This window comes from Eurypyga helias, unplaced genomic scaffold, assembly GCF_000690775.1.
Source record: "Eurypyga helias isolate BGI_N326 unplaced genomic scaffold, ASM69077v1 scaffold24847, whole genome shotgun sequence".
Classification (NCBI taxonomy): domain Eukaryota; kingdom Metazoa; phylum Chordata; class Aves; order Eurypygiformes; family Eurypygidae; genus Eurypyga; species Eurypyga helias.
The window spans coordinates 2024-28846 of record NW_010262689.1 but is presented as its reverse complement, the minus strand read 5'-3'; the positions used below and the strand labels follow the sequence as shown (position 1 = coordinate 28846).

Genomic DNA, 26823 nt, shown 5'->3' with positions numbered 1-26823 from the left:
GTCCTGTGTCACATCTGCCAGGTCTGCACAGATGTCTCTGAGACCCTCAGTTGACTAAAATGACACAAGAGTACCCCTGGGCCCCTGATCCTGCCCCAGGGCTGCAGCTGGGATCAGCCTTACCTGGGTCACATCGACGCCAGACAAGCTGTGGAGCTGCGACCCGGCTTTGGGTACACGAGTTAGCCTGCACATGTGTCTCCCCATGGGACACAGCACAGCCGCAGCGCCTGCCCATGCGCGAGGGCTGGATGTGGCCGTACCTGCAGCAGCGCACAACCAGCCCCACAGCGAGGGAGAAGAGGGCAGGGGGGTCAGCCCTCCCTTTGTGCCTCTGAGCAGGTGAGGGAGTAGGCTGGCAGCCACCCCCACCGACGCGCGGTCTTGGGGAGGGACTGGAACACAGCCCTGCAAATGCCTGAAGGTGAGGGACCAGAGCAGGGGGTTATTAACTGAGCCGGATGTGGGTAAGACTTGACAGCCCCAAACTGGCCTGGGACTGTTCTCCAGGTCAGACAAGAAGCAAGACCTTTGTGGAAGGAAGGGCTAGGCTATCAGGAGCGTCGCTGTAACAAGGTGGAGGACACCCCACCCCACCCTTCCAGCGCGCTCAGCAACGCAAACAGCACTTGTGCTGATTAAAGCATAACAAATGTCATGAAAATCACTAGTGGCTGCTGCCTGTCCTGCATTTGGCTTAAGCCCTCTGAATGCTGACAACTATTTTTTTCCCCCTAGAAAATCTTTCTACGTTATTGCTGTTTCCTTTACTCACCACATTCACAGTCATCACCTGTAAATGCAAGCAAGGAATTCACAAGGAGTCAGGCTGGCACAATAATATGGTCTTGCATATGACCACAGCTACCACCCGGCCATCCCAGGTTGCTTAACCCGCGCAAGCGGATCGAGCCTCGCGGTGCCGTTCTGCTGCTTGGGGAGGCAGTGAATGTCCCTTCAGGCAGAACAGGGGGAGGCAGTGAACGTCCCTTCAGGCAGAACAGACACCCTTCAGGGCACCGGATTTCTGCGTCCCTGGGGCAGAAATGCACACGTTGATTTGGTACCAATGGGACGTCTCAAGCGAGTGTCAGATCCGCTCTGCGAGCACCGTGCAGACAGCCCGCCCAGGTTCAGTACACCCTCCCTGCCGGGACGTGCCTGGCCCCCAGCACACAGGGAACGGGTACCACCCCTGCAGAAGCGTGCGGTATCCTCAGTGCTCCCACACAAGGGTGGGTCCCTCATCACGTGGGAATTAAGTCCACCCAGTTCTTCTAGAAAGCACCAGAGCAGCCGATGGTGTGAGCGTTTGCACAAGGCAGATCAAGGACTATGATCCTTCGCCGTGTATGTCCACAGAGGAAGAGAGTCCAATTAAATTACCCCCCCCCCAACACACAGTAACTGTCGGACCCCATTGCTCACTTGCTATGCAGCAGATCTATGTGTGTGTTTTAAAAGTGTTGAGGACATTCAGATGTCCGTCATCCTGCTCAGATTTCCAGGTGTAAAAAGAGCCTAGATGCACGTTAGCTCTAGTCAGAGCACAGAGAAGTGAAAGAGCAGCAGACAGCTGTTCATCTCTTCACCGCAAAACATCTAAGGATACAGCTTTGTTATTATAAGTCTCCCTGATTTCACTGATAGTACATTAATCAACACAACAAAACTGATATTAATGTGGTTTTTATGAAAGGACGAGCAAAGCGAGTTGTCCTACTCTCAGGTAGCTCTAAAATCAGATCAGTAAGGGTATCAACAATTCTAAGCACTCGAGCAGCTCGCTAGCTCCAAGAGGACCAACCCCACTTCTGAATACCTTGCTGACCTAGAACCTAATTCACAAAGCAGGACCTAAGACAACCAGAAATGCGCTGTCTTGCATGCGTTTTCCTCCATGCATTACTTTGGGAAGTAAAACGTTGATTTCCAGCACATACCCTATTCCTCCATCATTGATGCAGCTAGATCTCCGCTGAAGTGTAAGTGATCGCTGAATTATTGAAGCCCTTGCAGTGTTGTAATGGAGAATGTTAATTTTAACAAGAGACACACAAATGCCTGCAAAAACAACGAACCAATCGTAAGCGGGTAGATAAACAAACGTATTTTTATCTTTGTTTCAGTGATCTGTGTGGCCCAGCAGCGAACTCCAATTTTGGAAGGAATTAAACGATGTTTTGCACCTGGTCAGAAAATGGAAACCCATTGGCCGCATTTCTAAAAAATCACAGCCACATTCCAGTGTTACAGCGGGAAAAAGATCAACAGATTCTTGAAACTGATCAGAAACAACAAAGGAGGTGAGTTTTAATAGTACTCAAAGCTTTAACTGAAATACTGACTGCACACACCCAGCCATCAGAAAAACCTACAAATGTCATGAATCTGTTCACTACTGAGCAGGATGAAATGTAGACCCCGTTACAGTGCCGGACTGTGCAGCAAATGCTTTCTGCAATGGGGCCGTACACGGTGCCATCATACGGTGCCCCTCACGTTTGCTTAGAAACAAAGAAATAGAAAACCTGCTTCCACAGTCAAAATTCTGTTTAGGGAGTGAAGGTCTAGGGGAGATGGACAAAGAATGAACCGGTTCCTCTCAGCTGGCTCTCTGACGCATTCAACTCTGTGGAGCTGCTCTCTTCCAGTTCCGCAGCAGCATCCTCCTGTGCCAAACCTCAGGAATGTCATGGAGGAAGGTAACACTCACAAGATCTCAGTGTCAAACAGGAGTGGAATTTGGAGGTTGGAAGGAGGACAGAGACGGGAGCTGGGGTGCCCAGGAAGTGAAGGTGACCAAGGCAAACTAAAGCTCTCGCTTCCCTGTGCACACTTCCCGACATCAGCAACTCCATGGACAGGTTTGGGGAAAGGTTTATGTCTGCTATGCTACACGAGTCCCAACACAGCCATGTGTAGGCTATGCTGTGCCTATGAAGCTGGTAGAGCCAATCATTAAAGTACAACCTTGGAACGTTTTCCGTGATGCTCGTCACTGGAAGGAAGAGCCAGCTTGGAGCATTGAGATGAAAAGCAGCTTTGGCAATGGCGTTTACGGTCTTGAACGGTTCCACAGACGTAATGCAGTACGATACAGCTAACTGTACGGTTTTATTAAAGAATCATTCATTGCCTTGATCCTCTCTGAAGAAGATCTATGTATCTGAGGACGAGAATATTCTGCCAATGAGGAATATTTTTTCTCTTGACAGGAATCCAAGCATCAAAATGTGGGCTTTTGTAGCTGTGGTGAGTAATCCGTCAGCAGGGAAACCATGACAGCCTAGGGGAGGAAGAAAAGAAAAAATCCAATCACATTGGAAACAGATACTCCATAAAAATAAATAAGGGGGAAATACTTTCCAGCTCTAAAGTCTTGCGTTGAAAATTATTGCCCTGGCAAAAACTGCACACTGAGATTTATCTGCTAGAATTTCTGATGATGAATCAGGAAAGAGCTGAAAATCAGTTAGGATGTTCTCTATTGCAGCCGATAGGTTTTCTCAGTGCAGAAAAAAATACATTAGCGTACAGCCTAGGAGAAATTCAGGCGAAGCATTTTAGGTCAAATGCTGGGGCCTTTTTGGCGGGTTATGTTGCATCCTCAGCTACTGCTAGGAGATGCTGTAGGTACCCAAAGAGCACACGGGTTTGCTTCTGGATTTCAGTGGCACTTGCGTTAGCACCAGTGAGAGCCATACCAGCACAAGGACTTTGAAATATATCCCAGCTGAGCCATATTTTCTGTGGTAAAACCTGGAAAATCCTCACGGAGGTTACTAGTGTGTCATCAAACACCGTGTTGTGGCAGCTGTGCTGTCCTCCCCGCACATAACAAGCCCCATGACTTCACAGCAATGTCTGACTGCAAAGTGTTATTTTGGCCCCAAAGTGGATTTACAAGGGTTCTCCAGGGGCTGTGGTCCTGTTGCCTGCCCTTCCTTTCCCTTCGGCACTGCTCAACATGACGGGCAGTCCCGCGGGGGCTGAACACAGAGCTGTGCAGGCCCTTGCTGCTACCCAGGTCATAGCTGCTCTCAGGCCTCTTTGGAACTACCACTGAGCGAATGATTTATTTTTCAGTTCGCTGTCTGAGCAGAAAGTGGTAGAAGATAATATATAATCAAAACCCATACATGTGTTGGTTTTATAGCCTGAGAAAATACAAATATGGCATTTGTCTTACTCCCCCCAAAAAATGTGCAGCTGGAACTCAAAGTAAAGGGTATTTTTTCTTTTTAAAAAATAATATATAAGGAAATCAGGAACACTGCAAAAATAAAATTAAAAATATGAAGACCTTTCAGAATTTTAAGGTCAAAACTATGAATTTAACACAAACATCTTAATAATTTTGACCACATCCAAAACCTGAGTTTTTGTTAAATACGATACTTAACCACTTACTCATCTAGAGTTCATCTGAGAGCTATGATGATTTCATTTCCGGGTTTTTTTCACCTCTGAAAGTTTTTCACTAGCTTTGGTCAACATGATGGTTCTACTGCCGACAATAAATAACAGGCTACTGAGATCTGGCAGTAATTTTCTGAAATTCTAGGAAAGCTGAGAGAGGCGTTATCGTTTATGTCAAATGCCATGTGTCCTCTCATGGTTCCCATGGATCGCACCATAACTTTTCAAGGTCCTTCAGAGCTTTGCTCTTGCAGCACTTTCCCAGGGAAAGTTCCCGTTGGTGTCAGTGGCAGTTATTCCTGAGAGAAAACTGCAGAATCTCTAGTTTTAAGTGTTTGGGAAATTGTCGTTACTAAGACCAGTCCCTGGGACAACAGCATTTAACAGGGTTTAAAACTGAGCAGCTGAGTTAATCATTAGAGTAAAACCAGTGACTTAAACACCAAAAAAATAACGGTTGATACTGTAGATTTCACATAGCAATGAAGACTGGGTCAAGCAACAGCAGATTGTCATTAAAATAGGTCACATTTGTGTCCAGAAGTATTTGTGCTACATACATATGTTTGCTATAGTCAAAACTGTGATGTGCTGTGGGGTGCATTTGAAACACAGGTGTTCCCATTTACTATTTATTGAGGAACCAAGCTGAACCCAAATACTTAGTGTAAGGCAGAACAGAAGCTGACCCTAACCTCTAAGTACTGTTATGTTTTTTACCATAATTGTCCATTTTCTGTTTTCAGCCTCCTGGAAAACCAATGACTGAGGAGAATAAAATACTTCATCATCAACTTCTTCAGGTTTTCTGGGTAAACAATGTAAAAAAGTCCAGTTGGAAGCAGCATATTTTGCAGTCTGAAGATGAAAAAGCATATAAAAACACAGAAAGGTGTAAGGACAATAACAAATTCTTCAACTGGTAAAAAGGTTAACAAATTTTGTATAAGCTCCCTCTCCAGTCTCTTGGATGATGAACTCAGAAGAATTCCACTGACTTCAAAAGAATTCCTCATCTGTGAATAAGATGGAAATATCCCTATTTATGTTACTGAGAATTCAGTGCTGACTTCACAGAAGTCAAACATTTAATCCTATTTTTCTGACTTTAGTAAGGGAGTAAAATATCCAGCGACCTCATGGATCAATAAAGTGTAATCCTTGTTTGACTGCCACACAGTAATATAATACTATTGATAATTGCAACAAGAACATACTAAACCATGATTTAAATAGCTATTTTTTTTTCTTTTGCTATTGTCACTCGTAATATATTGAACTACAATTAATGAACAATAAATTAAAGCATTTTAGGCCAGTACAGAGACATACCCATCAATAATATTTTGTGAACTTATGTCAAAATACAGTCAATTAAACAAGTAAACCTATCAGCAAAAAATGTCCTTTTCATCTTGGACAAGTAATAGTTTATGACTTTACGTTTTCTCTAACTGATTTTGTGCTGATAAGCATTTCAACTAGATGATTTTAAAGAAATACATTTAATTCTTTATTCACTGACAGATACACACAAAATTGCCCCAGATGCTGCCCAGGCATTTAAGAGTTAATCTGTGAGCTGCTCATTCCAAATAAAACATAAGGGATCACTTCTGGTAGCAAAGAGGAAATGCAAAGTCAGAAATAGTTTTCAGGTCATAAAGAAGCAAAGGCACCACTAGCTCTCCTGCACGTGTTCTGGAGTTGGATCTCACTGGGAAGCTTGGAAAGAGGCCAAGTCATGTGAAGTGTATACGATAACTCAAACTTATATTAACTTTGCCTGTTTTTCAAGCTGGCAAATACCAAACCCATGCTTTGCTGATGTTGATTCTTAAAAATGCAAAGTGTAAAGCATCAACAAAACCCCCAACATCAATTTTTACCTGCATTGTAATCTGATAACCTTGAAATGCCTTTAGTCTTTCTTCTTTTTCCTCTTCTTGTCCCATACTTATCCATGTATCCGTAACTAAGACATTGGCACCGTCTGCAGCTTCCAAAGGATCTGCTGTGAGAAGTAACTTGGTACCATACTAACGTGAATAAAATAAGGAAGATCAGGAAGACAAGGAACTTCAACTTTTGTTTATAATGAAAATAAACCCTATTCAAACTACTCTACTAGGCTACTCCTTAGGCTCTTACCTCTTTGGAGTACTCTTCAGTTATTTTGGTTATTCTCAGGTCTGGTTCAAAGCCCTGCTGAAAGAGACTGTGGGTAACATACCATGGAACACATATAAGATCTTTACTGATCATTAGCGCTAGTTAGAAAAATGCTGATTGAACCATTTGCCACCAGAAGAAGAATGTCTTTCACAACTGCAAAATGTGAGGAAATCATGTTGATTTTGTTGAAAGTTTATTTTGGAGATAAACTAGTGGAAAGTGTTCTGATAAGGTAAGAAATATGTATTTCAACAGTTACAGAATGCAATGCCTAAGCGTCATTTAATCTTTCGTTGTAAACCAATTAATTTTGTATTTCATATCGTGTTACAATGCAGCATTCCAAAAAGCTCCATCACCAAACTGAACCAAGATGCAACACTTCCACCAATCTGAAACAACTTTCAAATTTTTTTGGAGGGGAGAGGGCATTGGATGGTTTTGTAACTCTTTCTCCAATGGAATTATCATCCTTCATGATTTACACTGCAGTCACGAATTCCTCTCAACCCTTCTGAAGGTGAACTCACTAGGATTACTCCTGCTTTGCAACAAAACAACAGAAATGGGATTCTGAATCTTTGTTCTGAAAGCTGGCACTCAAGATCCATGCAGGCTTGGGAAGTACCAGGTGGCTGAGACAGGACACGGCAAAGCTTCCCTTCCTTACTCCATGCACGTGGCTTTCTCACCTTGGGAGTCGCAATATGCAGGTGCATACCCAGCTTTGCAGCACTCGTCATGATGGAGTGGAGGACATTGTTTCCGTCCCCGATCCAAGCAATCGTGAGCCCATTCAGCCCGCCATAGTGCTCCTGACAAATGAATCAGACAGCCCTGGGGTTACGTTCCAGGCAAACTGAGCAAGCCGATGCCCTAGGTAGGAGGAATTGATCGGGTGGGTCTGGTGCAAAGAAGGCTGGCTGCCTTCAACGGCGTGGAACCACACCTTTGATTAACTCACTGCAGCTACAAGATGGTCAGGGAGGGAAACCCCCCTGTGTCTTACATGAAGACCCAAGTGCTGCAGCTTTCTCCAGTGAAGAACACGTCGTCACGAATACCAAGTGGTGAGGCCCAGGCTGCGAGACACAGCACCAGACACACAGTTGCTTTAGCACCAAAGCCGTACAGCCGTGGGTTGGTGATCATGAATATCAGTGAACCATAGAAATCCTTAATTTAGAGGCAGTCCTAATTCCTAGGATAGCACTCCTTCCAGCTTTCCCCTAGATCATGAAAATATCCCTATTCAGGTTTGCTGTGGCTCAGGTGTCTCTACACAACGTTCCTGGCAGCCATGGCAGGGGCAATGCCCTTAGAGTGCATTTTAACTGTCATGGCTGTATGGGACAGGGAGGAGCAATACTTGGAAAGCAGCTGTGGCACTCATGGCAGGCAGGGTTTGCTCTTTTTGTACAGCCAAAGAGAGCAGTCGTTCTTTTAAAGTGTGGATTACCCGAACTTCCAACAGTAGTACAGCGTTAACTGTAGCTTGGGCTGGTGGGGCTTACAGCCTGTACATGCACAGCTGCTCCGGCCCTCAGCCACCGACAGATAAGGTCTGAGGAGGAACAAGAGCAACACGAGTTTCACATTTCAGGACAGTGTGAGGCCCTTCAGCAATCCTTACTTTAAATATGTACATATATAGGAACTTCAGTTGGTACCGGAAACTTCACAAAGGCATAACCACATGCTTCTACAGGCCTGCTCTGTACAACTCCACCTCATGACTTGAAACACTAAAGACACGATGGAGAGCTTCTTATTCTTAGTTCAAAACTGGGCCACGCTACAACTGCATTGTAGTAGCTGGAAGCCAGACGGTGTTTCAACACTTTGTGTGACATGATTCAACGCTTGTCAGAGAGGATAAGCATCCATGCTGTGGAGCTGTATTAACTGGCAACCTCGCAGGCAGTCGCAGCAAAGATGCCAAAAGACTGAGCAGAGAGAGGGCTGGGACTAACCCTTCCTCTCCTGGCAGCAGCTTCTCCTAAACAAGTAGTTGTGAAGTTGTTCCAGAACAAAGTTATTGGCGCTTCTGATGGTGACCACAATTTTGAGTCAAAAATAACAGGACTTGAAATACTGAATGACATTAAAAGGTCATTGAAATCTAAACCCAGTGGAGTGCTAGGCTGCCTACGGTTTAAGGGCTGAAACTCCGATACTGTAAAACCATCGCTTTTGCTGTTGAAGTTTGTTAGCAGCAGGCTCATGGGCAGAGATGGGATGCAAGGGCATTTACAGGAGAGCAAAGCAGGACTTTGTGGACATGGAAGTTATTCCAGTTTAACAGCTCTGCAGGTCTCTAAGCATCTTTCAAAGTCCTCCCACATCTCCTAGCAATGGTACTCCTAGGAGAAGGCCAAACTAAAGCATTTATTTAAGGGGTTGTTTCCAGCTAGGGCTTAGTGATAGCTGTGACATGAACCCACAGCCAGGAGTAAATGAGACAGCCCCGAGTTCTTTTGATCTTACTGTTTAAAAATAGACATCGCAGCCTGTACTTCTCAAAGCCCTAACTAGTGAGTCACAAATACACTGCTATGTTAAATAACTTCCACCTTATTACCAGCTGCTACTCTGCATTAAACGAAGCACAGTGCATACTAAATACTATTCTCTGTTTTCCCAAGCTACGAGCTGCTACAGATAAAATACAAAGTGCTGGAAATGTCTGTATAATGACCCTCAATCTGCACTGCAGATTGCAAAGCCACATCTGCAATGACTACTGTACAGAGTGGGGATCGCCGAGCTAATTTTAATGAAGATGTTTAGCTAATGGAAGAAGTCGTAGACAAGGCAGAATCAAGCTGTGTGTGTACCAGTGGGGCCCATTTTCTATCCTGTGCTAAGCTTTATGCTGCCACCAGTATGCTGCTGCTGTAACTCAAACCTCCTCATTTAAAGCCAGCTCGCTGGGACTGTGACTGTAGTGGTTATAAACACACATCCTCAGCTTCCAAGAAAGATGGTTGTGTCAGTCAGAACCAGAAAGCCTTGAGGCAATATGAAAGCTACTGTATATACAGAGACCCAGAGACCTACGTTGTTTCCCCCACCGTATTATAGTATATGTTTATACACTTGCGCAGAGAAAATCCTGCTAAAAGCGTTTTGCCATGATGGTAACACTGTACGTTAAGACAGAACCTTTACAATACATCCTGGTCACCTGAGCCTCTGGAGATATTTTCCCCCTTCCATCGCTCCCCAGTTTTTCCAAACTCTTACATGGATGTTGGCATTTTACCTGCTTGAGCGTGCTGCAGCTTCTCCTTACATTTGGAACCTGACTTCAAAATATTTACACTCCTAATAGAGCCACCAAAAAAAAAAAACCAAACCCCAACCATATTTAGAAAGTTTAGAGCCCTTCTCCCTTATGAACACCTTCTGGCAAGCTAGTGTTTGCTGCTGTTGTGCCACAAAACTCGGCTTTGCTATTCTCACGAAAACTACCTGCTAAATAATTAACGTCAATTTGACAGTCAACTTTCTCATCCTCACGCATCTTTTGCAATGATTCATTCTGTCCTTGTCCATGGTTGCGGTGTATCAGTGTATCAAACCCTGAGAAAAAATAAGCACACACAGTGATTTAGCACTGTAGTATGTTTGGAGAAGACTGGTTTAACTTATTAGGGACATTCGTGTCTGCCTCTGCCTGGACTTGCTTCCAGCTAGGCTGAAACTCTGACACCATTACAGATTACTTCTGAAATGTTTGACCACAACAGTCATAGACCTCAATTAAAACGGGCTTTTGAATAATGAATCAATAATCTGTCAAAATTTAAAATGGAAAGCAGGGGACTAGTCAAAGCTTTAGCCCTTTGGGAGAGAGTGCAATCCAGTAAATGAGAAACTGGGCAAATTTGGATCTATTGGCTCTCAAGCTGAGCTGAAGACAGATGCTGGGCCAGTTACCTTACTTTGGTGTTTGTCACTGTTATTTAAACATTCCGATACAGAGGGTCAGTCCAGATCTTAGTTGGGATTTCTAATTGTTAGAATAATGAGAATGATGGCTATTAATTTGAAGACTATAATAATTTGAGCTCATTGGGTCACACACAAAGGAGAAGTTGAGAATGTATGGCAGCCCTCTTCAAGCTGGGCAATGCTGTAATTTGTTATGCTATTTAAAAAGGAATCACTGATGTATTTCTTATGCCAACCATTTCTTTCTGAAAAAGACATTTCTTTCCAGACCAGTGACACAAAAAGATAGTGGCATATGGATCCACTCTAATTACCAGTCTGGCCGTCCTGCAGTCAGCTAAGAGTTAGCTCATTTGGCCAATGACATTAATATCAATTGAATCGATGTCAATACTTGGGTCATCCCCAGAATGCAAATTGTGCGATGCTGCCCTCCAGCCACGCTTCACGGAGCAGAAATGGTGAGGCCCAGCTTCTGCCCAGGAGATGGAGAGGTATCAGGTGGACTCAGCAAGTGGCTGTTACGTGCCTTCAGCACAGGCAGAAGTAAAGTGGATCTGCATGCAAACATTACCAGAACACAAACTCACAGTCTTTAAAGGCCAAATCCCCAAAACCCCCACAATCAGACTGCATAATGTTTACAACCACTTCTAGTGGGATATAACTCAAGACTAAACTCAGCTCAACTCAGCTTCTCGGAAAGAGGATAGCACATATGCTAAGGAAAACATCCCTCTTGGCATAATAGACGGCATTAATCCTGACCACAATATTAAAGGCCAGTGCCAGCTTAGCTGTCAAACACGTGAGGGGCTCCAGGTTGCTCAGGAAGAAGGCACGAGGCAAGAGGATGTTGAAACTGAAGAATCTCATCCTAGTATTCATGACAGGAGCTCACTTTGTGACCTGACAAGAACATCCTGAATACAGAACGGGAACTGACAGCTCTGAAAATAAACCAGCCACATTGTTTGGGGAATGCAACTTGCTATACTAAAATAACCAGGCTACAATGCACCTGTGGGAAGGGAATCAGAAGCCATAGGCAAGAAAATATTCTGGCAAAACAAATGAGTTAATTGGGCAGTTTCAGACCAAAGAGACAGTGCTCAAAGACGATTCAAGAAAGCACATGACAAAATTAATAAGATTTAGCCGATAATAAGAATAAAAATGTGCTAAGCATGAAGAGGGCCAGAGCGCACATAGTGCTCCACTAGCAAATGCAGCAAGAGAAAAAAAAAGAGACAAAAAAAAAGTTCATTTTGGGTACATACTGACAGCAGGGAGGAGCAGATCCAGGCAGAAAAATATTTACAGAGATAAGGAAGGGACATTTTTAAAGAGAAATAAGCTGCACAAATTCTGTATTTACATTTAACTATAAGGTTAGCAGTCTGTGCCACTGTAGTTTGCATGTATGCATAAATCAAATAAATTGCCTTTGCATTGCAGGAAAGCTGTCCAAATGTTATATATGAACTTTCAGTTCATCTAAAGAAGCAGTGGTACCATTCAACATCTCTATATTAATCTTTTTGCAGGCAGTACTTAGATAACGCTTTTTTACCCTGCCGAGAAGTTTGATAGTGATAAAGTAACAACTACACCCTGTGGCTCACACTTCTTCAAGCACTCAGTCTACTTCTGTGACCTGGTTAAAGTTCATTATATGATTAAAATACCGTTTTATTACATGCTACTGGCTGTAAGACCAGTCTTCGCCACCTCAGCACGCAGTGCAGAGAGGAAAAAAGGCAGCAGACGGGCAGGTCAGAAAGGGAAGAAGCAGCAGTGCCAACACTCAGAGCAGTGCTGAGAGCTCCCACAGGCGCTGCTGCCCCTACCTCTGGCTAAGAAAAGCAAGAACAGAAAGTGGGTTGGAAACCAGTGGTGCAGCACCCCCTTGGCAAAGTGGGGTGGCCACCCAGCTGCCCTCTAAAGACTTCCTGAGAAACTCTGGGCTAAGGAACATGCTGGAAAGTTGTGGGGAGAGATGGGCACAGTAGGAGGAAACAGAGCTCTGCTTATCAGGCTGACTGAGAAATGCTGCAAATTTTAAAAAGCTTCCATGGCTGTCCAAAAGCTCAGACATTCTAAGTGCTCACTTTGTTATGACAGCTCTCCACATCAAATGTTTCTCGTTTGAGCACCAATTGTTGTGGTCATGTTTCCTCATCATGTAAAATGGGCAGGGACACTCTAAGATCATCCCCAGTGCTTGATGCAACAAGGACACCCAGCTGTTTTTGCTGCTGCCTTGGTGTTCAAACCATGGAGCAGTCCAGCCTGTGGGTTCATGCTCACCTGGAGCTTCTACCATGGCTACCCTATACAAGGGAACAATGGAGGAGAGGAGGATGAGCAGGGCACATGCTCATTCTGCTGATCTTCAAAGGTTTCCCCCTAAGATTGGTGGAGAAAGAGATGCATCTCTAGAGGGTGACTGAGATGCTCAGAAGTTTCTCTTTGTTGACTGGAGGTGGAGTACAGGGTAACAGCACTCTGAACTTCAGTGCCGTAGTCAGTGGCTTGGATAAAGCCAGGTTTAGGGGAAGAGACATCAGTCATTGTGTAGAGTATGAGTCACAGGTTATGCCTAAAGCCTGTTATTCACAAGTGATAAAATGTTAATAACTAAGGTGTTTGTAAGACAGAACCCCCCGCAAAACACAACCCTAAGATTCACCTGGTTTACAGTTTTACACAGTGTTTAAATGAAGTTATGACATTTAGTGATTGACGACATTCTCATTACAGCTTACTGCCTTAGGTAATATGAACAGTCCATTGAGGCTGGTTCAATGTGATCTCCCAGATGTACCTTATCCTGAGATATAGGAAGCATTTTAGTCTCAAGTTCAACAATTTTTGCTGGTGTCTTCCCTTTAAGTATTGAAAATTTTATGAAAAAATACTAATCAAAGTAAGGAAAAAATAATTTTCACTAAACTTATGAGTCCTTCAGTATTTAAAGCTTACAGCATGCATAATTTAATATTACTCTCACTAGGTCTTTTCCACATACTGAATGTTCTTTAGCAAATTCTTCAACAGCTGAGAAACACAGCTGAATGAATCAGGAAATTATTCTGCCCTCCCTGTTTTGAGCAGTGTGATTTCTATTCATTCAGAAAGTAAACAAGGTCAGAGGAGTTCATCATAGTTGTCAACCAGCTCTGCAGTATAATAATCTTTTTTATAAGCCAGTTCCTCAATTGATTGTAAAACAGCATAGTCCTTCTGTTCCCAGATAAACATCTGGTATTCTATGTGTAAAACATTATCCTGCTGTCAAATCAACTATTTCATTAGATTAAACTACAAAATATGTTCTTTTCTAAAGTATTCTTTGATGTGAACAAAGTTTAAATGCTTAAAGTGCCTCAACACCAGGCATTTGCACTAGTAGCATTAACTGACTTTTCAAAACAAATTTGTTTAACCAATTTCCAAATACATAGATAGTGATCCCTTTTAAACTGTTCATTGGTTAGGGAGGAATGAAGAATGAAATACTAGGTTTTTTTAAGTCAGTGGAAAAACTTCCACTGGCTTTGGTTGAGCCAACATCTCACCTTTATCTTAATATGTAAAGCCCCCTGCACATTTTTTAAATTGCAGCCTAATTCCAATGAAGTACGTAATTCTCTGCTTAACTTCAGACCCACTACAGCTGATAGGACTAGGTAATTGTTTTAAATTAAACAGGTCCTTAATTATATTGCTGGATGAAGATCACTTTAAATAACAAGTGCCATGTAATTAGCACTTAGAAAAACTTAAGAATAAATTATTTTGAACCTGACTTCCCCAAATGCTGACCAAGACCTAGCAAAGAAAAAAAAAATATTAAACAAGGATTCTATTGTTACCTGAAGAGTTTGGTAATCAGCTAAAATCTGGAGAGGATGGTATAAATCGGACAATCCGTTGATTACTGGGATCGTGGCTTCTTTCGTCATTAGGTCCAGATCGTTATGCTTATGAACTCGAGCCAAGATCGCATTTGTCATGCTGGACAGCACCCTAGGGGTTGGCAGAGAATACCCAAGTCAAACATAATAAATATATCCCCATTGCACTCTTCAGCATGCAATACATAAATATTAATGAAAAGCAGTAATGAATCAATTTTTTCAGCTATCTGAATAATTTATCATGCCTGCATAGCACACTTAAATGCAGACATTTAACAAGCTGCTAATAAGTGTGCCGTTTTACTTATTAAAAAACTATGGTAAGTAAATGAAAACTGCTGCTGCATTTTATGTTGGTGGGTGAGTATTTTTCTCTTTAGCATTTGATTGTAGCTAGAGATGTAACATCAGTAAAGGATAAGGTATCTGAACTAAGAGAAGAGATTGCGTGACACTAACATTTGAAGAATTTGATAACTTCAGAAGAGAGGAGGTATAAGATTTCTTGAGTCTTTCAGACTCAAAGAACAAATGTAGCATTGACTGAATATTACAGTGTCTCTGTAGGGTAGCCTGACCTTGGTGAGGATTAGGAATACAAATCTGTCTTGGATTACCACAATTACTTATGGATCTTAATGAACACAGAAACAGGAGGCCAACAACACCAGCCTGTTCTTTCTCCTACCTATTTTTCCACCTGTGTATTGACACACACAGTATCAGCGCTAAAGTGATGCCCACATTTGAAACTTGGTATATGGATGGGGCATGCAGGAGTCACTGCACCACCCTGGCCTTAACCTCATTTGCCAAAGTGTGAAAGACTCAGAGATTAGCAAAGTGGATTAACATAGTATACTCATTATGCTTGGAATTCTTTAGATAAATTAAATATGGATTGGAGCTCTGCATTTCTCTGCATTTCTGTGTTTTAATCAGGCCCTGGAGCCTGACTTTGAAGTAGCATTTTTGTGTGTTTTCATGTTATCTCTAGTAGGGCCTTAAAACAAAACAAGGGAGAGACTGAATAGAAAAGTATGAAAACCCCTTACAGTATCTGTCTTCCTGACCAGCCATGAGGAACTCTGGCATCTCCTCTTGTGGAAATAGGTCTGTTAATGCCACGGCCTTTATACAGACAAATCTCCTGATGAAGTCAGTAACAAATATTTTCTACTGACACCAGACATTCCTCACACAAGCAAAACTCTCATGAAATGTTACCAGATTCCCCAAAGAGTGTGCTCTCAAGAAAAGACTGCCGATAGCAGCCCCGGGTAAAAAGGAGGAACTGAACAAGGTGTTCACTGATTGCAAAGTGTTGGAACACTTGCTGTTTGTGCCATTATTTCTTATTATCTCACGAGGTCCTTCTTCTCTGTGTGAATGCGTTTATTCCAGCTTGAAGCATGTGACTGTGGAAAACCAGTCCTGTTCTGAACTAGTCATCAGGGTTGGGATGCACAGTCCCCTTTGTTAGCCATCAACAGGTGTCCACCCTAAACAAGACACAGTCAGTCCCACCGGTCAAGGAAAAGAGGCAGTCACACTGGGAAATTGTCCATTTTCTTACACTTATTTTTTAGGATGTCAGGACAGCCAATTCCTACCTGACATGACTGATAAAGAATTTAAAAAAGACAGTTCCTTTACAGGGTATGCTATTAGAGGAAATCCAGTCAGAATCAATTACCAATGAGTGAAAAGTGATGAATTTTCTTCCTTAATCTGCTGAAAGTAGATACTAGACTTATTAGACACTTACCAGCAAGACATCAGACACTTCTCCCCCAGCATGTCTAGTTGTCATATCTTACAGTAGGAAACCCAGGTGGAAACTGGGTTTATTCTTTGTGAAATCAAACTCAAATTGAACTCAAGAAAAAAAAAAAATATAGACCCCATCTGAGAAGATGAAGTCTCCTGTAATCAAATCAATTTAAAGGAAACCATGTAAGGCTGGGATTGCATAGAAAAAAAGACCTGGCTAGCCGAGAGTCTTTAGAAAAGATGAAGTTCTGGAAGGTGAGGGTGAGTGAGCACAGGCTCATCATGTGATTTTTCATTTAAGGTTTCTATGTTATCACCAACTACAAAGTCTTTTTCTCTTTTCATTCTTTTTCCAAGACCTTGAGCCTGTAAACTTCAAAATCCCTGAGCTCTGAAATACACAAGTGTATGGGAATGTTGCCTATCTCTCTTTTCAAAATAACTTTTATTTCCACAGAGAAAAGATGGAAATTTTAAGTCAAGTGTATCCTCTGAGGAATTCAAAATTAAACACAAATAAAAATATGCCTTTTTGTTGTGGCTAATCTCTGAATTTGAAAATGGGGCATTTTCTTTTATTTTGGGAAGAATATTGCTATCTATCTGAGGTAGTTTTGGTTTTGTTTTGAAGGTATATATCTATTCAAAAGATTTAAATTTCTGACAAGACCACTTCATTATCTTTCACAGTCTTACAGGGTCATATGGTGGATGTGTTCTCAGTGAGTGATGAGAAATAAACCCGTTCCCCATAGATGCAGAGATTCATCCCCAAATAATGCCAGTGGACCGGTAAAATCATTCTACGAGTTCTTCAGTGCTGTCACCGAACCTTATGGCCACTGAGCTACGGTGGTGCGCAATGGAACTGCTCTGCAGTGGAAAACCCAGATACAATACTTACATTTCACTTCACGTAATAAATCAGGCATGCTAAACAGCTCTGAAAGGCTTAGGGCTCCTTAATGGGTGGTAACTTTTTGCTACCGTGTCAGCGTAAATATAAATGTCTTGTGAAGCATGGAGGATCTGCATTATGAGCAGGTAATAAGTCACTGAAAATATGTTCACAGCAGAAATGCTTTCAACTCTTACCTGCAGCAATTCTAATAAAAACTGGGACTTTTATAGATCTGTGCCCCTTTTGCTTTAAGTCTCAATCACAAGTACTTCTAAGGCCTTCAGAGCCCTCGACACACGGTTGTAAATATTTGAAATACCCTCTGGGTCTACTACAGGCATTCTTTTTTTTATTCTTACATTAACTGAATGAGGTTGGCATGTTATCCTTCATTCACAAGCAATGCTAAGGTATTAACACTCAGATTGTTCTTTTGGGTAAACTGCTCAGCCTTGATTATGCAAAGTCAATAATAATTCTGCTAATGAGAGCAGGAGTGAAGCAGAGCACGTGAGGCCCTGTAAGGACTTGGGAAAGCCCTCCCTCCACTGTAGCAGGCAAGTGCTGTGACTCAGCAGAGCAGCAAAATCCCCAAGTCAGGGTCATAAATGGGGACTTAACCCGGAAGATCAAGCAGAGACAAGGAAAAGGAGGGCTGAAGGCTTGCATGGGAAACAAATATTGTGGGAGCTTTCTCCACAGAATGGTGACTCCTCCAGAATAGCTGGAAAATTTGCCTGCTTCTACTTTTTGCCTTATTTCTTGTAGCTTATTGTCTTTCATTTTCCCTTTTCATTGTGCAAACAAAGACCACTCAAGAGACGGAGACCGCTTTGGCTTGGAGCCTGAAGTCACTCTGTCCCAAATGTGACACCTCTGCACCTTTTTCGTTCATTCCCCACTGCTCTGGCGTGTCCCATCCCTTCTCAATTTCAGTTCCTTGAAGCTCATGTAAATAGCTGATCTTCATCTATCCAGTCTGGTGTGTCGGTACCCCTGCCCACCTTGGCAGGTTCTGTCTGTTCAGCCCCAGTCTCTCAGCACCAGCATCCCATCTCTCTCCTTCAGCACCCGCTGCAAGCATGGTCTCCTCCTCCCCCTTCTCAGCCGAGAGGCTCTCTGCTTACAACGGTCCAGTGAGAATGGAAGAAAAGGCAAGACATTTGAAGGATAATATTTATTTACATCAGTATGGGGGATTTACCTTCCCGCTCTCATGCCAGCGGAGTTGTTTAAGTTGCACACTTTGATGAAGCTAAAGCTGTTCTTCTTAAACTGGGGCTATGTCCCATGATATATGAAGACTTTCTTTTGAGGGGATGTATTTGAATCCCATGGCAGTGTATGAGCTCTGGCTGAACTGGACACAGTGACCTAATGTATCTCAGACTTGACTCTTAATTCTCAGATTAATCCATTCCCTTTGTAGGCCCACAAGTTTACGTGACTTTTGCATCTTTTAAGCTTGTAGTTACTAAAGCAAGGTGGTGGGACACACCTTTGTTGAAACACCTGAACACCATCACCGCAGTTTACTTTGATACCAGCGGAGTTATGTATCTAGCAGGGAGTGAGAGCTAAGTGTCTCCAAGCCTCAAAAGAGTGAAATTTTTACTTTCTATTGTCTACACCCATATGCCTTCTACTTCAGTAGTTAAAAGCAAGAAAGGAAAACTTAAAACATTTAAATGTTTGGTCTTTTTCTTACATTTTCCTTGGATTTCATCAGAGGGAGAACAGCAACATGTGTCTCAAACAATGTTTCCCACTGATTGTGGAAACTACAGCATACAGCAGAGGCTGATCCTCAGGGGGCTGATTGCATGTTTTGAATTGACCCTGAAAAGCTTGACACTGCATATCTTTCACCAGAACAAGAATATATTAGCTTACAAAATTCTGTTAGGTTACAGCCTGATCAACTTGACATAGTGGTCAACCAAGTGAAATTTTACCAACCTTGCTGTATCTGTGAGATTCTCATTAGTGCCCAGATGTATGTCTTGTGTTGTAAGGAAGGAAGGATGTCCTCCAAGGAGAGCTAATCCTACAGTGAGGGCAAATAAAGAAAAAAGAAATAATAAAGTTAAAAGCTGCTGGGGCTGGTTGAAGCCATTAGACGGCACTGCCGGCATCTCCCGGACTGCAGCTCAACATGGTGTTTGTACAGGCCTGCTAGATTAAGAAATTGATCTCACAGCTACTCTTCAAAAAAGGATTAAACCAGGAGCAGACACTGAAACCTTTCACAGATAAACCCCAGCAACTGGGTTCAAGTGGCAGGCACCGACCCCACAGCTGGGCCCCTAACACAGAACAGCCCCTATTAACGTCCACCCCATGCGGGCAGCAGGGTTGAGGTGAGGTCTTCCACTTTGCAACAGTTCAGCCAGTGTCCAGACTTTAAAATGGAATAGAAGAAAATAATATCAGTAAATCATTGGCTTCTGACTGCCTCAAATTCCTTAGAAGTTAGATTAAAAGACAGTGATGCTCCAGACCCTTCCTGAAGCACAAATCTCTGTTCCACCCAGCCAGTGTATATTCACGTTATGGAATGGGCCTGATTTTACTTTTCCTTTGTCACTGTTAAGGATTGCTCCACGTCTCAACAAGATTAGAGTCAGACACAGCAAACTTTTAAGACAGAGGCATCACTTACTCTACTATTACTTTTTGCTGTTAGAAAAGCACTACATATTTGCTGGTTGCTTTGCCCTCCTTTCTTCACTTGCTCGTTGTTTTGCCCTCCTTTCTTGGTTATTCAGAAGCATTCTTGTATCAAGGCAGGAAAAATATTTAGATTTCTTCAAATACTTTCACCTCCTCTCTGCAGCTCAGTCACAAACTCTGTATTTATGGGAATGTGCATGCAAGCTGTTGCCTAGACATTCATCCTATCTATTCCATGAAAGTTTTTAAGTCAAGACCTCAAGGATGACATATCGTTTTCACTAACTTTCCTGTCCAGCTTCTTGTGGTTTTTTTTGAAGTCACATGCAATTATGTCAGTGATTTATCTCCACTAGTTCCACACAATACAACAGCTCTGTATTTTAGCCTTCTAAATGCATACACTTTGTTAGATGTTTCTCAGTCCAGTTTTCTGTAAATGATGCCCAGGTAGAAAAAGAGGAATCTGGCCATTTATTGAGAGTTGCCAGACGTCAGGCAGTCCCGTTGGAGCTACCACCTGGAGTCTGTGTACATAGCAGAGTCCTAATGTGTTAGGCTCTCTGCTTGTGAACTGGCCATCTGTTCAGGGCTTGGGAACATATTTCCATCCAAAACTTTCCATCTGGAAATACAGGAGCTCTGTACGTAGTTGCAGAGACAGAATCTTTGCTTCAGATTCTTTCATCCAGACTACCAGTAGAAAATAAAAACTGATGGCTTTTGAAGATATGCAGGCACCAATTCAGCAAATAAGCACATGCTGGAGTGCTGTATTAAACTGGAAGATCTAACTCCCTTTGTTGTCACAAGCTGGACATATCCAAAGCCACATGCTAAGTGTTTATATGAAACTTGGTATCTTCAACAAACTGTATTAAATGTTCATACTGCAGAGCCAGAATAGATTATTCTTTCATGTCCATACTTCTCACTACTGTTAGTTTTCAGAAACAGACAGTTTTATGCCTCAAGCTGTGGCACATTAATAAGCCAACTTATGCAAACTCTGTCACGTAGGACATGAGTGCTGGTGATTGTACAGGCATAGGTTAAACCTCCATTCCGGCCTGTCCCTGCTACACTGGGCAAGTAAGTGAGCCAAAGTGAATCCTCTAGTTCATGCATTGGATACACAGTTGTGGGGCTGCCCCACCATCACCAGGAGACATGCAGAGCCATCTTCTCAAAATCAAAGGAAGGATCCTTTTTTATATTACGAGACACCTGGATTCAGATTTGTTAGTTTCCTCACTGCCTGCCAGGATTCACAGTCTAGAAAGTATTCTTCAGTTTAGATTGATAACAAAGAACTCCTGTAGGCAGCAATTACAGGGATATTCCTAAAGTAGAAGCCTAAGAACCAATAACCAGTTTTTTAAATCTACCCCTCTAAGTGGAGAGTAAGCTAAATCTACCCCTCTAAGTGGAGAGTACTTTTGCACCCCCTGTGCCATGGCCAATTTAAATAATACCAGCCATTCCAACAAAAAACAGACTCCGTATTCCTGCCACGTACTACCGTCCCCACTACGTCAGAACATATGAAGTGATGCAATTAATTCTGTGACTGTATGTAGTAGTCTTCAGGCATGAACACCATGTTCCTCTCACCCCGCTGTGTAAGAGGAGTGAGCTGGGAGTAGTTCCACTAAAGCCAGTGGCGATGAACTTCTGTAAAGCTGTTAAGACCTTGTATATTCGTGTGCACAACAAAAGTATACAGAGCTTTTCTGCCTGTATTGTTTCCTCTCCGTTTCTACCCTCTGACATATTGCCTGCATTCAGCATCTGTGAAATGGTTGGATTTATGACTTGTTCACTAAAACGTAACTGCAGCTGTATATTTGAAGAGCAACAGTGACAATCAGAATATTTTACAGCAAAGCTATAACAGAAACGGGGCATTCACCTTATGCCATGCTGCGGGATGTTTATTTTACAAGAAATATATTATCATGTGGAATACCTTTGTTCTCAAAAAGTATGCAAGATTTTATGCAGAATGGGTATGGGATTCTGACTGCAAACAGATGACATTTTCCAGTATAATAGCAGAGATGTCACATTTTCCAATATAATAGCCAGTGATAGCAATAAATCTAGTAGGCTCCACAAAACCGGATTTACTTTACCAGTACCTTATGGAAATGACCTGTAGTTCTTCATTAAACTTTCACCACCACTACTACTCTTAGAAATGGTAAAATAATATGGGTTTCAGAAATATGAATTAGGACAAGATTGTCTTTGTTCAAGAGAGTAAAGGGGCAATGAATTATACCGCAAGGAGCTTTACATTATCCAGTACAGTTGCAAAGTCATCAGAATAAAACAGTTTATAGGAATAGTATGTTGGGAAAGCCACAAACATTATTTGTTCTCTTAGAAGGCATTTTAATGTTTTGATAATCTCTGATCGATCTTGGTGACTGGGAGAAGTGCTGAAAGACTGGAGAAAGCAAATGTCATCCCTGTCTTGAAGAAGAAGGACTCAGAGAATTACAGGCCAATCAGCATCACTTCGGTCCCTGGAAAGGTGATGGAGCAGCTAATCCTGGACACTATTTCCAGACAGATTTAAGGACAAGAAAATCATCAGTAGTAGTTATCATGGCTTCACCAAAGAGAAATCACGCTTGATCAACTTGGTAAACTTCTACAATGTACCCCAGAGGTCAATACTGGGCCCAGTCCTGGTTAACATCTTAATTAACGATCTCAATGATGGGGCAGAGTGTGCTCCCAGCCTGTTTGCTCATGATACAAAACTGGGAGGAGTGGCTGATACGCCAGAGGGTTATTCATCCATCCAGAGGGACCTCAACAGGCCAGAGAAGTGGGCTGACAGGAACCCCATGAAGTTCAGCAAGGAGAAGTGCAAAGTCCTGCACCTGAGGAAAAACAACTCCCTGTCCCAGTACATGCTGGGGGCCACCCAGCTGGACAGCATCTTGGCAGAAAAGGACGTGGGGGTCCTGGTGTTCACCAAGTTGAACATGAGCCAGCAATGTGCCTTTGTGGCAAAGGTGACGAATGGTATACTGGGCTGTGCCAGACAAAGTATTGCCAGCAGGTGGAGGGAAGTGATCCTTCCCCTTTATTCAGCACTGATGAGACCACCCCTGGAGTATCCAGTTCTGGGCTCCTCAGTATGAGAGAGACATAGACATATTGGAAAGAGTCAGTAAGTTCATGTTAACAAAGGCCCACAAAAATGAATAAGGGACTAGAGCATCTTTCATATAAGGAAAGGTTGAGAGAGCTGGGAGTCTGTAGTGGAGAGGAGAGGAGAGGAGGTAGGAGGAAAGGGGAGGGGCGGGGTGGGGGGGAGTGTGGGAGAGGGTTAGGGGAGGTGAGGGGAGGGGACGGATGGGGAGGGAGTAGGGAGAGAGAAGGGAAGGGAAGGGAATGGAAGGGAAAGCTCAGAGGGAATCTTGCTCATCTATATAGTTAGCTGATGGAAGGGTGCAAAGACGGCACCTGAAGCCAGGTGCTTTTCAGTGGTGGAGTAGGTGCAAACTGAAACACGGGAGTCTTCCTCTGAACGTCAGGAAACACTTTTTTACTGAAAGGATGATTGAGCACTGGCATAGGTTGCCCCAGAAGGTTGTGGAGTCTCCATCCTGGGAAATATTCAACAGCCTTCTGGGCACAGTCCTGGGCAACCATCTTTAGATGACCTCACTTGAGCAGGGGGTGTGAACCACATGACCTCCAGAGGTCCCTTACAACCTCAACTATTCTGTGAGTCTGTTTATTTTTTTTTCCATAATGGTGGGGTTTATATGCATAGTGACAGAAAGAATTCTGAAAAGACTTCTGAAAAGACTTCCATGGTGTTAATATACAGCAACAATCTCCTAGACACTGCACAGAGATACCTTGCAATCAGTGCTTTCCAAGTCTCTACTCCTTTACAATGAAACCCATTTATTTTCATCTAGTTAGTTGTTCTTGAGAGTTGCAAAGTTTGTTTAGATTAATCTCATCACCAGAACCTTGTCCCACAATTGACCTCTTTCAAGATATTGAAGGTGCAACCCATGGGAAATGCTATTTGAGATGACTCAGGTATTTTATAAATAAACACTCCAATCCACTTCAATGTCCATTTTCACTGGACATTAGAAAAACTGGCATTAAATTAGCTTATTTAGCTAAAAGGAACACATGTGACCCCACATTTGTTTTGAGTTAGAAATTCCGAGGAAGAAGTCATGTATGTTAAAAGGCAGCTGAAATGTATAGATTCCCTGGACGGAAATACTTGAGTCTGCCTTTGAAACAAAATCTTGGGCTTAGGGGACTTAAGACCAGTTAACTGAAGGTGTGAAGTTAATGCGCAGAAGTTTTAAACTGCATTAAAGTTCCTTGTGGAAGCTCTCATTGAAGAAATAAATTGGTTTTATTTCACTGGAGCTTAATCCCTCTTGGATGAATTTATGTGCATTAACTACCATCCTTAAGTTAATTCACTTGAACTTTCCTGAGCTTCCCCCTTCCATAAGCCTTCAAGCCGAGGACTAAATAGTGCTTCCCTTTAAATACAGAAGCATGAAGGATAAACAGGTTCAGAGAATTCGTCATTACCTGCCAATGTACCACTATGGCAGGCAACTAGAAACTGGGCTAAAAAGTCTGGAATTAAAAGGTGGGCAGTCTTCACAGAGAGGGAATGCACAAGAGAAACTTATTGATAAGTCCTGTTGAACTAGAGAAAACAGAAAGCAACAATTCTGCAAGAAGAGCAGGATCAGCAGGTCAATGGCTGTGCCAGAGGATACAGGCAAATTCAGAAATGCTTGCAGTTAACATACCTGCTTCTGCCTTCCATTATTTTTACCTTCTCCCTTACACCTTGTAAAGAAATGCGAACACTTAACAAGTTTCCTGTCCCTTCTCTAGGGAGAAGTAGGCTGTGGCACGTTGGCTCAACTCAAATGCTGGGTCAACTTAAATGCGAGAAAGGAAAGTTACTCCTTTCTTGATATGTCACAAATTCACAGTTTTTCCTTGCTAATATGCAAGCACACGAGTGATTTATTTCAGTGGTCCTATTGACTTCAGAACACCTACCATGTACATAAAGACATGTATGTCTTTCAATTATTGCAGAACTGTATCCTTAAAAGAATAATGTTCCACTGCCTGATCTTATTAGGCTAATACCCTGGAGTCTGCATCAAGTTATCTTCCCCTGTCAGTAATCATGTGAAATTTTTTTCCCCTAATTTATATCAAGGCATTACTATGATTCCCAGCCTAAACGCATACTCCAAAATATGATAACAGAAATGAATAATTCATTAGAAAAATATTTATTAGACCTTGCACATAATTAAATCTGTGATGCTTACTAAACTAAATGTTCGGAAATGCGCATCTTGGCAATACAACTTGCAGGAGCTTACATGAGAAATGCTTACTTCTGCTTGTTACTTCATTTATGATCTATCATGTTTTGGAATGATCTGCTGAAATTTCATTAATCAAAACAATGAGCTTGTGACATTAACATGCAAAGTGAAACACAATTAGCTACCATTCTTTTCCTATTCTTGCTTTCAAACTTTAGGTTTCTCCTGCATTGAAATTGCTAAATACAAAATTATGCAGTGTTTTTCAATACATGCTCACAGTATACAATTGCATACAAAATCGGATGGTGCCATTGCTCAGACATACCTGTTTCTGCAGATAATCTTGTTCTTGTGCTTCTCTTCTCAAAAATCATGGCCAAAGATTTTCCTCGCATCAAAGGCAAATACTGGAACATCAAAATTGAAGGAGTTTCAATTTTATAGTCATTACACACTTTACAGTTTAAACTACTTCTTTCCATATTTTAATTCATCATTAGAAAAGTTTCACAGGTGTTTTTTTAACTGTAGCTTTGTTCTCCTGCCCTTCAAGGTATTTATTAGGAGCAGAAGGGTTAAAAGGATAGAAGTAACTCTAGGGGCAAAAAGCAACTGCATTTTGGCACTCAGTTTGAGCTAGCATTAAGGAGAACTCTGATAGTAATTTAATCCCATGCCGGGAAGTGTCTTCCATATCCTACATTCAGTGCTGCGTGTACGCCATGTGTGGATGGATGGGGTTAGCTGAAAACAAGGAGGTAGCTGTGCAAAGCTGTTTAACTTTTTCAGTTACGAAGTCCTCAGAAGTGTTTAAAGAATACCTCTGAGCACTTTACAGGAAGGCTCTTTGATTTGTAGCATGTGATTTGCAGTATTGAAGAGGTCAGGCGATAGTGTTTAGGACAAGACAGCTGAATCGCTCATTACCAATACTCTTCAGATCAGTATTTATTTCAACATTTGGGTGAACTAAACGACAGTTAAAGCACTTTACCTCTCCTTTGTGCTTTATCCTCTGTTTCAAATCTGAGGCCATCCACAGCAAATACTTCAGCTCATTTGCTGTGTAGTTCTGTAGAGTAAGGAGGTCACGACCTTTCAGTTGAATATTCATGTGAGCTGGTGGCCCATACCTGTGCCAAAAGAGCAAAACATAAAAGCTTTTTGTCATTTGACACTAAATTGTACTCATGCTAAAGCCGATGAGCAAACAGCTGAAATCTCTCCTACTCCCCTCACTTGATGCAGCTGGATCAGCTTGATGGACTGTATCAGTTATTTTAAACAACTTCTACTGCCAGACTGACACAACATGCCACTATACGCTACATCTATCATCACTGTAACAGTGCCTCAAATTATATTATAAACTGTACATTAGATGTAGTTTCTTTTCCTTTCTGATATGCCTATGACTTGAGTGGATGCTGCCTAACCAAACAGACCCAACTGCAGAAATCCACCAGGCCTTGGTGAAGTGGCTTCCACGTGTACCACAAAGCTTCCCTATGGGGGCACAGTGTACAAGGAATGGATCTTGGTGCTCTCTCTCCCTCTTTCGTGCTTTGTGGATGAGTAGACACTTGCCATGTTCCACCTCCACTGATAGAAATGGTGGCATTTCTAGAAATGTGTA

General features: G+C 42.3%; 1 protein-coding gene across 1 annotated transcript; it reads right to left on the bottom strand.

The window, feature by feature from the left end:
* Positions 1-3101: 3101 nt before the first annotated feature.
* OTC (ornithine carbamoyltransferase) lies at positions 3102-26311 on the bottom strand. Its single transcript, XM_010155821.1, has 9 exons — positions 26182-26311; positions 25513-25594; positions 19111-19198; positions 14433-14586; positions 7290-7412; positions 6574-6627; positions 6312-6461; positions 5143-5280; positions 3102-3289 (listed from the first exon to the last, which is right to left on the bottom strand). The coding sequence occupies exons 1-9, from the start codon at positions 26299-26301 to the stop codon at positions 3230-3232; spliced, it is 969 nt and encodes a 322-aa protein (XP_010154123.1). The 5' UTR covers positions 26302-26311; the 3' UTR covers positions 3102-3229.
* Positions 26312-26823: the final 512 nt, after the last annotated feature.